Source organism: Felis catus, chromosome A1 (assembly GCF_018350175.1).
Source record: "Felis catus isolate Fca126 chromosome A1, F.catus_Fca126_mat1.0, whole genome shotgun sequence".
Classification (NCBI taxonomy): Eukaryota; Metazoa; Chordata; class Mammalia; order Carnivora; family Felidae; genus Felis; species Felis catus.
In genome coordinates this window covers 143,110,337-143,123,707 of record NC_058368.1, presented here as the reverse complement: position 1 = coordinate 143,123,707, position 13,371 = coordinate 143,110,337, and the positions used below count along the sequence as shown (strand labels likewise).

Genomic DNA, 13,371 nt, shown 5'->3' with positions numbered 1-13,371 from the left:
TCAGGTCAGCACTGGATAAGGGTATCTGCTGGGTTCCATTTAGGTCAGTCCCATGTTTAAGTGTAAAACCAATAATCTCAATTTAAATGGTCACAAATTGCTTGCTAAAATGAAAGGTATTTAAAGACCTTCCAACGTTGAAAGCCAACATTGCCCAACGATGTGGACAGCTTTCTAGATCACATAAATTAGGCTATTACCACAAATTCAGCTACCGTTAAAACGCTTCATTACAAATAGGAAGAGGCACTGGTACAGGGGTACACCATCTCTGACGCCTGTTTATCATCTTAGAGCAAAAGCACACCACCAATGCATTTTTTTCTTTTTAAGTTTATTTTGAGAGAGGGAGAGAGAATCCCAAGTCAGCTCTGCACTGGGGAGGAGGGCTTGAACCCACAGATGGTAAGATCATGACCTGCACCAAAATCAAGAGTCAGGCGCTCAACTGACAGAGCCACCCGGGCGCCCCACCAATGTTGTTTTAAACAAACAAAATGAAGTTAACTCAATAAATATCTTTTATTAAAGAAAAAGAGGAATATTGTTAAGCACCAAAACTGTATGTTGTTACATTGCATGTACAAGAGAAGGTGACTGCAATACTTGCTGTACAAGTACTTAACTCTGAAGTCGTAAGTGTAAAAAACAGGAAATACAAAGCAGTAATTACAATGCAGAAAAGTTGCACTAAAGAGCAAAAGGCAACAGTCAAAACAATTATTGGAGATTTCAGAGTATTGCTATAAATGCCTGCTTAGTTTTTTCTTTGTACTTTTAATACTTTAAAATATTATTAATGGAGCATATAAGTATTGTAAATTTGCAAGAGTGGCATTTACAATACACTGTGCATACTTCCATCTAATGTACGGTGTTAAAGCCATCTTTAAAAGCCAAGCACAATGTGCTAGTGTTTTGCTTCTACCATTATAATATTGCACAAAGCTAGTAAATAGTGAATTGGTCTGCCATTGTAATTTTCATTGAACCAGAAAGGCTAAAAAACATGTCAGTTTCATTAGCCCTTATGGGCTTTCATCATGCAAAATGATCTGTAGCCTTCGAATTTTCACAAACAATATATATATTATGGTTTCACACTTGGCAAGACATACAGTACAGTAAGAAACTCAATGAGACAGTGTTGATTCTGTCCGAGTCGAAGAAGTCAGAAGTCACTGTCTGGGTTGTATCGTCTACCCCTCTTGGTTCACAATTGAAGGGAAAATGCCATCTTGTGATCATGAAGACTTCTTAAAACCAATGTAATTAGTATTGGGAAAAGCTATAACTTGTTACACTCTTTGATAGTTAACCATAGAACATGCAAGTTAAAAAAAAAAACAAAACCCAAACTTCCCTTGTTAAAATTCAGCCCTATAACCAACACCCATACCTTTCTTTATACATCTAAAAATCACTTTGCACAGCCTTTCCTATCCACCCTTAATTCCCCCAAATTGAGGCACTCTTATAACCGACTTTAAAAAAACAAAACAAAACAAAAAAACAGAAAAACTTTCCCTTACCTCTCAAAACAAATGACTGCTTTGAGATTCAGTGTGAAAGAGCATTGATACAATATTTAACATGTCAACCTCAGAGGTATTTTCTGTACATGCACCTTAGTGGCATAATTATAGAGGGAAGGGGAGAAACATTTAGAAATTTGGATTCTCAATTAAATTCCTCAAATACCAAGCTGTACATTTACTGTGGGCAAAACATTTTAGAATGAACACATCTTCAAAATAACCCAATGGGCAAACATTTCTCTCTCTCTCTCTCTCACACACACACACACACACACACACACTCTCCAAATTCCCTCTCACCGTAAAAAAAAAAACCTCTGTTTACATACATGATAGTTTAGGCAGCAATATAAACTCATTTTTTAAGAAAAGCTTTTAAATTAGATTTATAGGATAAAAAATACCATTGCTTTATTTTACAAAGCAATTTAAGCAGAGGTTCCTCCTCATGTGCTTTAACTAAAGAGCACTTTGTAGCAAAGTTCAGAAGTAACTACTGAATTGTTCAGCAGCACTAAATCAATGCAACACGCTCCAACAGTAAGGTGCTTCTACTTTTTTTTACCTCTTCCCTCTGAAATCAATCGTGCTGGCCCATCCTCTAGCACTAAGCATAGCTCTTCTAAGCAATAAAGGTGAAATAAAATCTGTTTATAATGCACATTTAACTTTACATTATCATTTAAATTCAGTGCAAGAGTTAGGGACAACTTATTAGGGTTTCTGTTCTCTTTATCAAATGGTTGCATGTTAACAATGCATCTGCCACGATTTTTAAATGTTTTACAGCTGTTCAAGAAGATTTCTTAAAATAAACCTGGTAAAGCATATGAAATTTCAACTCCCTGATAAGGCCGTCATGGACCCATTAGTGCTTTACAGATTGCTATCTCATGATACGTATACGTTTTTTTTTTTTTTTTTTTTAACCTGTACTTAGTGAAAGAAAAACTTTCCTTAGGCTAAAAGCACGGATTCACATTTATACACAAACTCAATGAATGCAATTAAAAAATGGCATCTTAGGGAATGTATAAAATTGTGTTAATTGTATCCTGGTCCCATTCCAAACAGAGGATGCTGCCTGTTCATTTTTGTTCCACTGATATAGGAGTTTAATTCTTGGTGCCTGCTATGATCTAAGTATGCTTTACAATTTAACACTCTTTTATCGCAAAGTGGTCGTGCCATGTTACCTAATATTGGTACACAGTTCAGCTTCGTAGAAACAAGGATTTCCCCCCCCCCCCCCCCCCCCATTATACAGAGTAAATGAAAGTGCTGAAGATTTTCTATGGTTTCACATAATGAGAAAAAACCCACATTCCCGCTGTGGAAATCCTACACCTGATCCACTCTTAGAGCTGTGCCTAGTTGTTTTAAAAATACACATGAAGAAATCTTTCAGTTCTGCAATGAAGAACTAGGGAATGATTGTTTTCAATACTACTCACCAACTCAAAACCTATAAAACATACAGCAAACAAGACAACTGCTCATCTTTTAAAAATCCTCTTTAGCCAGGCCTTTTGTCATACTGCTACCCCACAGTACCCCCCATATTGGAGATGGGTAGGAATACGTTTTCTGTGTGCCACATTGGTTATATACACAACAGTTTGAGTATTAAGTGGCACTCAAGTGGGCAGTAACATTAGCCTTACAATACCCCCAAGTTATCTATTTGTTTCCCCACTTAAAATATACTGCAGTTGAGACTAGACTCATAAATCAACTCCTAAACTGATTCGGCATAAGCAAGCAGCTGTTTGTGTATTCTTATGACAAATGATACACTGAGATAAAACTATCAAATATTTTAAACCATATAAATAGTATAGGCAAGTCCAGTACTTGAAACATGATCACCTGTAAATGTCATCCTAACTAAATATATAAAACCTTAATGTAAAGCGCAAAAATGCTCATTTTTTTTTTTAAGGGCAGGTGGAGAAAAGGGGAATTTAACCATGCTTACGTAATTTTGTTGGGTTCCAAAACCTCTTTAAAATTAACAGGTTGGGGGGAGAAAATAAAATTAACACGAGGATTCAACTGGTAATGTCATCTTGGACAAATGGACTGGAGTTATTTGAAATTTTAGCATTATTTACGAACTCCAAAGGATGGTGATCTGCACTAACTTGTACTTCTGTGGAAGGAGGAATCGGAATCTTAAGGACAGAAGATACGTGTACTGGAAAAGTTACTCAGCAGAGAATAAGCACAGCTGGTTGCTAACAAGACCGCACTTTAACCTGCTCATCATCAAGTGAGATGCCCTTCATGGAGTGCCACAGTGGGATGTGCTCAGAGGTATGGATGCACCTCCAAAGGATTCACAGGGGTCTGTACCCCTCCAGTATTTGCCAGAGACTTACTAGAACATGGCTGTGAAAGACAAGTCACAAGACCCATTTCTAAGAGAACCTGTCTTTTGATGGAATCCCAGCTCTAACACTAAATGGGGAGCAATTCCTGGCATAGAAAAATCCCAGTGCTTTTGCTGTACGTTTAATATTAGGTTCTTCTGTATTTTTCAGAATGTCAACGGATGAAAAAACGAACTGATCCATAAACATCCAGAGGTTTGAAACTGATACGTGATTTTTTAAAGGTTTGCAAACTTGCTTAAAAAAAAAAAAAATCAAACCAATCAGTCTTTGGTTGAAAAGAATGCTTCAGTTCTGTACTGAAGGAAACGGGAGGAAGGGAGGGTCCACACACACCTCCCCGCTGTGAGATGAACATTAAAATATATATCTCGTGTACAGATGTAATCTTCCAAGATAAGAAGTGGGAATAAAACATGAATAAAATATGAAACGTGAAAATGCTGTGCAAAAGCTCCTACTCATCAGTAAGCAGGAAGTTTTCTCCTTAATTATTTTAAAGGAAGTAACATCTTAAAGGGACAAATCTGTGAGCATTTTTTTTTCTCTCCATGAAAACCACTTTATACACATTCAAGGACTTTTACTCTAGGACTGCTTTTCTGGGTCTAGGCCAGAGAAATGCCTCAGAAAAAATAAAAGTTCTTTTTGGTTCTTCAGTCCTTAACTCCCTTCATATAAAGGCCAACATGTGTCTTATACAGAATTACACTCTACAGAATACTATAGATTGGGTCCAACAGATCTACCTTCGGTCAAGCCCCCAGCAGTCCTGCTGAGAATTCATAATGGCTCCTTTCACATAAATGCATCTTTCAGGACTCCAATACAGCAAAATCAGCACCTAGAACTTTATACCTATGTTTTAAAAAGTCTCCTGACAGTAACAAAGGCTCTCTCCCAAAATCCCACTCAAAACATGTGAGGATAGTAAAATGCCAGCCCAGAAGGCTTTTCTGCCTGTCTAGTTTCTGCATTATTTGTAGAGCACATTTCACTGCGGAGCATAACAAAGAGAAACTTAAATGTGCCCGTTACAAAGATTTAAGATCAGCATCCCTATTACTGAATCCTCTTTTTTGATTCTCAATAGGAAAGTCATGTTGCATTACACTAATCAAGCAATCGTTCAAACAAAAAGACTAAAAATAATTTGAAATATTATCAAGTTACAAAGTATTGCTTTTCATACACAAAGTTGCACATGAAATTCAAACTATTATAAATTCACAATTATGAAGAGCTATTTAAAAGCATGGAAATTTTTACTTCAAAACCTTACAAAGTGTAAGAGTGTGTGGTCTTTTAAAAATATGCCATGGTAAATCTATCATGTTGTGGTAAACACATTAAATGCATCTCTGTGGTTATGTTATCTTTTCAGATGTTGAACATCTTTAAAATGTGAACATTTTCAGTGCATTTCCACCTGATTCTTTCCAATTCCTGTCCTATAGCTATCATGATACACTTCTTTTTCAGAGTGCTGCACTATTTATATAAGCTGGTATGGAAGAGGTGCTGTCTTTTCAAGCAGAGGACTATTCAGTGCACTTAAAGATGGATTTCAAAGCAGACTCAATACAGCTCACAGTAGATCTCTGTCAACCCAGTGTTCTTCCAACTCAGAGCAACCCCTAGCTTTACTGGCCACTACAAGGATGTAACTGGGTGGACAGGAGGGGAAGGTGCTTAAAAAAACCAGGCATGTCCAGAAGGCCTTTTCTTCACTGCATCAGGAGCACTGCACATCTAAAACTCATGTTAACCACCAACTACTGGAATGACTGGAAAAGTGATAACTTGCCAACTGTGCCTCCGTTTTTTCACACCACTGTGCCAATACACTTTGCATCTAATGGAATCCAATTGGGAAATCGCATGTTTAAAATTTTGTTTTCCAAAACAGTAAGAACTGATCTTCAACTGTATTTTTTCTTTCTGTTGAGTCACCTGTTTAGAAAAAAAATAATACAATGTATTACAAAATGATGGCTTATTAAGGTCAGTGTGTATATATATGTTACCACACAACTTCTGTAACACCCAGATGAACACTGATAAATAGCTTAGAAATACCCATCTGTAGAAACAGCATACAGGAGACACTTAAAAAAAAAAGGATACACTTCTATTCATAAAACAGTAAAAATGAAAACAAAATAATCTGAATATGGATTTTGATCACATAAGGTTGTAGGGTAGATTCACTTTTATTTCTTCTACTAACATTTTATGTCAAAACTATACGGTAAAAAGGAAAAAACAGTCTAAAATATTGGTGTCAAAATGCCAGTGTAGTAAGAATTGTTAAATGATATTTTAAAAATTCACTACACTGTGAGTTTTTGTTATATTGCTATTTAGAGGATAGGATTAGTACTGGTCTTTAAAGGGATCCTTGTAGTAGGGCTTTTTAAGTTTCAGAATAGTTGTGTTTGAGATCCATGGCTTACATATGGCATAGGAATAATTCTTTGAAAGACCTACTTGGCAGATAAAAACAGACATGCATTCTTAGTTCTACATTGTTTAATGCTATAGCTACATGTGGCTTTTGAGCACTTGAAATGTGGCTAGTCTGAGAAAATGGATTTTTAATGTGATTTAAATTGAAATCTGAAGCAGCATAGAATATTTGTTCATTAAATATAATTTTATTGTTTTGGTAAGACATTTCACATTTAACCACTGAATACTTAGCATCAACACTGAGATGTGCTACTAGTTAAAATACACACTGGATTTTGAAGACCCAGGTACAAAACAAATGTGAAATACCTCGTGAATTTCTTATTGCGATAAAATGTTGAAACATACGATTTTGGATACATCATATAAAATAAGTATTAATGAAATCAATTTCACATGTTTCTTTTTACCTTTTTAATGTGACTTGAACTGTTTAAATTCCATCCATCCCTCAAACTGTATTTCTAACAGACAGTATTGTCATAGTTACTTCATAACTTTATGAAGGAACCCACAGAAAACAAAATAGAAAATAAAAAGCTTATATATGTATTTCATTCCATTTAGAAATTTCCTTCAAGGACACTATTACCTATGGCTATCCCAAGAAGAGTTTTCAAGAAAGACAAAGCAGAACAGGATATCTTCACTTTCTACTTCATGAAGTTTTGAGAAATTATATTATTTTATATTTTATTTTTTATATTTTATTTATTTTATTTATTTTATTTATTTATTTATTTAACAAGAGACAGAGTGTGAGCAGGGGAGAGAGAGAGAGACACAGAATCTGAAGCAGGCTCCAGGCTCCAAGCTGTCAGCACAGAGTCCGACGCGGGGCTTGAACCCATGTATGTGAGATCATGACCTGCGCTGAAGTTGGGACACTCAAGCAACTGAGCTACCCAGGGACCCCGAGAAATTATCTTCTTTGAAGAGCTAATGGTTTAAAATCTTAAACTAAGGGTGCCTGGGTGACTTGACCAGTTAAGTGTGCAACTCTTGATTTCAGCTCAGATCATAATCTTACAGTTCATGAGTTCTAGCCCTGCCGCTGGGCTCTGCGTTGGCAGTGTGGAGCCTGCTCAGGATTGATTCTCAATCTCCCTCTCCCTCTGCCCCTCCCCCCTGCTCTCTCTCTCTCTGAAAAACAAAAAAAATATTTAAATCTACAAAAAACTGACTAATAGGAAATACAAATTATAGCTTGTTTAGCCATCTGTAGAGAAGCCATCTAAAAGTTCAGTCTTTAAAAATGATTTCCCAAGGGGCACCTGAGTGGGTCAGTTGGTTAAGTGTCTGACTCCGGCTTAGGCCATGATCTCACAGTTCGTAGGTTCAAAGCCCACATTGGGCTCTGTGCTGACAGCTCAGATCCTGGAGCCTGCTTCAGATTCGGTGTCTCCTCCTCTCTCTGCCCCTCTCTTGCTTGGCCTCTGTCTGTCCCCCTCTCAAAAATAAACAAACATTAAAAAAAAAAAATTTTTTTTTTTTTTTAATGATTTCCCAAGACCACAAGACAAGTCAGTGAGGATAGCTCCTTTATCACTGCCTGCTCAAATTGGTGGGGATCACAACTAGTCTATGGTTTGCTTCTGGTGTAGGATGCATTGTTTTTTGTTTTGTTTTGTTTTTAAGTGACTTTGCAGATATCTAAGCTCATACATTTTCTGGGACCATTTCATTGTTTCTCTCAACATTCTAACAACACATACAACAGTCATAAATAATTAGCCAAAAAAAGAGAGTTTTTAGGCAACTTTCAAAGTGATACTCATCCTGGGCATATTCTTAACATCTGCTGTAAGGGTAAATTAGCAGCCCATAGCTATAAATAACCATGGAGGCACTTGAACATACAAAATGCTGCTGCAATGTCTATGTCTTGGGCAGGATCCGGTGAGATGGCAGAAAACAGAAATGATGGGCTGGCCTGAGCAACAGCAGGTGGGCCACATACCCCAACTGGGCTACTGTGGGCAGCTGTATCAAAAGGACTAAATACTCGCTTATATGAAGGCCCAATCTGTGCTAAGATGGTAGTTTTAGGCATAGGCTTAGCAGCTCAGAGAAACTTCAAGCAGGAGACAAGACTACAGGTAACAAGCCCTGTAAAGTGGGAGACCATCTACAAGATTGAAAAAGATTCCCAGTCAGACACCCTGAGTCTCTAGCACTGAGTATACACAATAATATATTTGCTATCTTCTACAAAGCATAGTGTACATATGTTAAGCACAAATGGTTTGAAATTATTTTGGGATTCAAAAACACTGAATCATACAACATGATCATTAGGGCCTCTATAAATAACAGGGGGAAAAAGATACCAACAGCCCAATACCCATGGCATAACACTGGTACTATCAAATGTTGTCTGGAGCATAACCACTTATTGAGATTTTTCACCCCCATTTTGTTAAAGCTACTGACAGTAGATGCTGAAGGGAAGTGGTACAGATGAGAGTATAATATAGGAACATCTAAATTTTCCTGATGGCCCCATGCCCAAAAGGAACAAGTAAAACTGCTTTTAGTAGTATTTTATTTGATATATCCAAAACTATCTTTTAGCATGTAATCAGTATAAAAAAATTAATGACATACTTTACCTTTTCTGTATGGAGTTTTCAAAATCCACATGTACGCCTGCATATACCTCAGATCTACTCAGAATTCATGGGAGTGAAAGCCAGGAATCTGCATTTTTAATAATCTCTCAGGGAATTCTTACCATCAGGCATGCTTAAAAAGCACTGGCTAATAAGTAAGTTTATTATTCCTTTATCTATTCCCCTTCCAGAACTATGAGTCTTCCCCAGTTTGGTGAATATTGTGAAGCCCAGAGAAACAGTCCATCAAGAGAGCAATTAAGATGCTTAATAGAATATATCCGCATAGTTGCATTACGGTTTGCACAAATTATATAATTTCAGTTATGACTAATATCAGTTCTCTATATACTATGTATAGCATGTTATCTTTACTGACTCTATATTTAGCAGAATTTGTGCCACAGTACTATGTAATTAGCTTCCTAAAATGTGGTAGAGTAACAACTCTATTACTTTAGGAAAATGTCCAATGTGTAACCAATACCATGGGCATACCCAGTAAGGTATGCATACACTTATTACATGTTTGTTATCTTAGCTGCAATTTTATCTGGATTATGCAGTAACTATGATAAACCTTAAAATGATAATTTTAACCTTAATTTTAAAGGCTTAGAAAGCTAAATAACCAAACAATGCAGTAATTTTTCTGGATTGATCTCAGACAATTCCTTTCTGGGCAGCTGAGCAGATATCACAATTCAAGGGAGCAAGCACCTGAGTGGATCAGTTGGTTGGGGTCCTACTTTGACTCAGATCATGATCTCACAGTTCCTGAGTCTGAGCCCCACATAGGGCTCCTTGATGACAGCTCAGAGCCTAGAGCCTCCTTCAGATTCTGTGTCTCTTCCTCTCTCTGCCCCTCCCCCACTCATTCCCTCTTCCTCCCTCTTCCTCCCTCTCTCAAAATGAACATTAAAAAAAAAAAAAATCAAAATTCAATATATATAACAGTTTGTACCTGAAATACTTTGGTGAGGAAAGAGCTTTTGGGTTTTAAAGTAAGAATAAGACTGCCACCTTACTGGAATCAGTCTATCCTCTTTATTTGGGCTATACTGTAGAAATTTTTAATGGGCAGGTATAAACCTGGCATTTATATAACAATATCTTTGAAAAGTGCTTTACTGTTTGTTAGGTTTCTAGAAACTACACAAAACCTGAAGTTTACAGATCTATGGTTGATTCAATAGCTGAGCTATATAACAATAAACCTCATCAATAAAATATAACAGACCTCATCATCCACTCTTAGTGAATGCTACTAAAGAAATTAAGACCATTTACTTGTTAGTTTTCCCAATCTGTGCAGGGTAAAGCCTCCTCTTCATCCTCTGACTCAGGGGACGCTTCTTTGATTCTTCTAAGAGCTTCGTGGATGCTCCGTGTTAGAGGATCTGTGTCAGGCAAAAGTGTGAAGGATTCTCTCAAAACTTCCTTCTGTACCTTCTTCAATTTCACCCCTTTCCGTATTTGTGCCAAGATATTATTACTATCATCTTCATCAGGAAAAGGAGGCAGAGTTCGCTGTTCAACCTTTTTCAGATGAAAACTACCACGCTTCAAGGAAGCTAGCACCTCATCCATGGGTGAGCTCACTTTATAAAATGAAAGAGAAGAATTACAGTTAGGATCACAATTAGAGTCAAACTGATAACCTCTAGACTTTAGGACTGTGATAGCCAAGGACACTGAAAACAAAATGAACCATGAACCATGGACAGGTGTGCCAAAAACACATGAAATACCAATTGTACTTGTTTTAAAAAAAAAAAAAAAAAAAAAAAAAAGCCGGGGCACTCCTGGATGGCTCAGTCCGTTAAGCCTCCAACTTCGATTCAGGTCATGATGTCACAGTTCCTGAGTCAGAGTCCCAAGTCGGGCTCTGTGCTGACAGTTCAGAACATGGAGCCTGCTTCGAATTCTGTGTCTTCCTCTCTCTCTGCCCCTCCCCCGCTCTCTCTCTCTCTCTCTCTCTCAAAAATAAAACCTAAAGGAAAAAAGCCAGACTCAACTTCGAAATTAGTATTTTCATAATTTCCCCTTAAGACACCTAAGCAGACTGGGAGCTGGGAGGTAGTCTTTAGGAATTTCATAGCTGAGACTCCCAAAGGCACCAGCACAATCTAAATTCAGAGAGCAATTTGAGTTGCAAATGTAATTTTAAAGAACTAAGTTTTGATCCAGTATGTTTTTTTTTTTTAAGAGATTTTATTTTGTTTTTGTTTGTCTGTTTTTTAAGTAAACTCTACCCCTGATGTGGGGCTCAAAAGCACAACACTGAGATCAAGAGTGACATGCTCTACCGACGGAGCCAGCCAGGTGCCCCTACTACGATGATTGTTCTGTTTTACCATTTAGTTGTTTTACATATGAAATTCTCCAGTTATGGTAAGAAATATTTTACTAAATGGTCTCTCAGATTAAAATGTAATATGCAAATTGTTTTATATAATGTTCTCCCAATGAAAGCTACAGACAGGGATTATTCTCTGTTCTTTTCAAAAAGAGCTTTATTAAGGCATATCGGACACACAATAAATTGTCTATATTACTCCCTATCTTTCCTTGTTTTTTTTCCTTTTTTATACAATGAGTGTATCAAGGCCTCAATAAATATGTAACCAAATGTTGCATGGTCCTGCCAAAGCCATCTTAGTATTGACAGCCCTTCCCAACTGTCTTACTTTTTCTGTGAATACTGTGCTTGTATTTCCTAGGTTTAAAATCAGATTTTTGGGGCACCTGGGTGATTCAGTTGGTTAAGCATCCAACTCTTGGGGTGCCTGGGTGGCTCAGTTGGTTGAGCGTCCGACTTCAGCTCAGGTCACGATCTCACAGTTCGTGAGTTCGAGCCCCGTGTTAGGCTCTGTGCTGACGGCTCAGAGCCTGGAGCCTGCTTCGGATTCTGTGTCTCCCTCTCTTTCTGCCCCTCCCCCGCTCATATTCTATCAATCTCTCTCTCAAAAATAAATAAGCATTAAAAAAATTAAAAAAAAAAAAAGCATCCAAGTCTTGATTTTGACTCAAGTCATGATCTTATGGTTGGTGACACTGAGCCCTGCATTAGGCTCTATGTTCACAGCAAAGAGCTCGCTTGGGATTTTCTCTTTCCCTTTCTCTCTGTCCCTCCCCTGCATGTTCACATGTGCACTCTCTCAAAAATACATTTAAAAAATGATAAAAATGAAGTCAGATTTTCTTCTTAACACAAAAGGAGCCACTTACTATTATTACCAGTTAGATTAAGTACTACCTCAGAATATATAATTTTTAAAACATCCCTAAGAGCTCAAGAAGGTACACATTTGTGTCTAGGCTCATTTGTTGATGTGGGTTGGTAGAAGTCTGCCAGGCCGTGACTTTGAAACCTATTTGCAATCAAATAATGCCCAAAATAATGTTTTAAGCTTTGTTGGGTCCTATGAAATAAAAGGGCCTTTGATTATGACTCACTTTACTCAACAGATTAAAAATGTGTTTCTAACTTACCTCTCCTCCTCTGCAAACCTTCAGCAGTCTTTTTGAGCTTCTTCCTGGCACTGACCAGCTGACTACTGTCAAAGAGATGTGCTGAGGGGGCACTTGCAGACTTGGGGATCCTCTTCTCGTTCGCCTCTGTTCTAGGCAGACCTTTCTCCAGTGTCTCTGGGGAGGTGTCTTTAGCAACAGGCAGAGGTGGTGGTGGGGGAGGGGGAGGAGGCGGTGGCGGGGGAGGTGGTGTTGGAGGAAGAGGTGGGGGGAGTGGATCTGTGGTAACAGAACCTGGTTCGAGGTCAGTATTATTCAAAAGTGGAAGAGAAACAGTGGGCGGCAGTTCAGAGGTAACACCACTGAGAGGTAATGAAGCGGCTTCAAGTTGTGCTAGCGAAGTATCTTCAAGGTGTGCGAGGCTTTGGGCTTCTGTTTTGTGTGACGACCCAAGCTCGCCTATTCCTTCCTCTGCCTTTGCACTTTTCTCTTCTACCTGTAGTGCTCCTGGCAGAGAGTCACACTGGTCCTCACAGGGCACAGGACTGGCTGTGCTTCTTCTTCTTGCATGAGCCAGTCGCAATCTGGTTGATTTAAGTATGACTTGGCCAGGGTACCTCTAAAAAAGTAGAAGTGATTGTAACTGGTCAAATTAGTTTACAACAATCTATGAACTGATGGCTATTTTCTCCTTCAGGTCCAAGATGTTGTTTCGGAGCTGTTGTGATTTCAGGGGGAAATTCTTTGATACAGTTATACAGAAGACCAGAATACCAAAGCATAATCCCTTTCAACAGCCGTCATCCAACCCTATTTGCTTATCAAATCTTTTATCAAGGCCCTATTCCCTCTTATCCACTTAAGAAGTCAACTATTCAAAAT

At 37.9% G+C, this 13,371-nt stretch overlaps 1 protein-coding gene across 1 annotated transcript in view; it reads right to left on the bottom strand.

The window, feature by feature from the left end:
- Positions 1-503: 503 nt before the first annotated feature.
- Positions 504-13,371, bottom strand: part of JMY (junction mediating and regulatory protein, p53 cofactor) — a 105,814-nt gene continuing 92,946 nt past the window's right edge. Inside the window, exons 9-11 of the mRNA XM_011284222.4 lie at positions 12,511-13,108; positions 10,306-10,616; positions 504-5,884 (exon numbers count right to left, since the gene is read on the bottom strand). Coding sequence (XP_011282524.2) covers positions 10,309-10,616; positions 12,511-13,108 — 906 coding nt within the window. The 3' untranslated portion in view covers positions 504-5,884; positions 10,306-10,308. The remainder of the gene's footprint in view (positions 5,885-10,305; positions 10,617-12,510; positions 13,109-13,371) is intronic.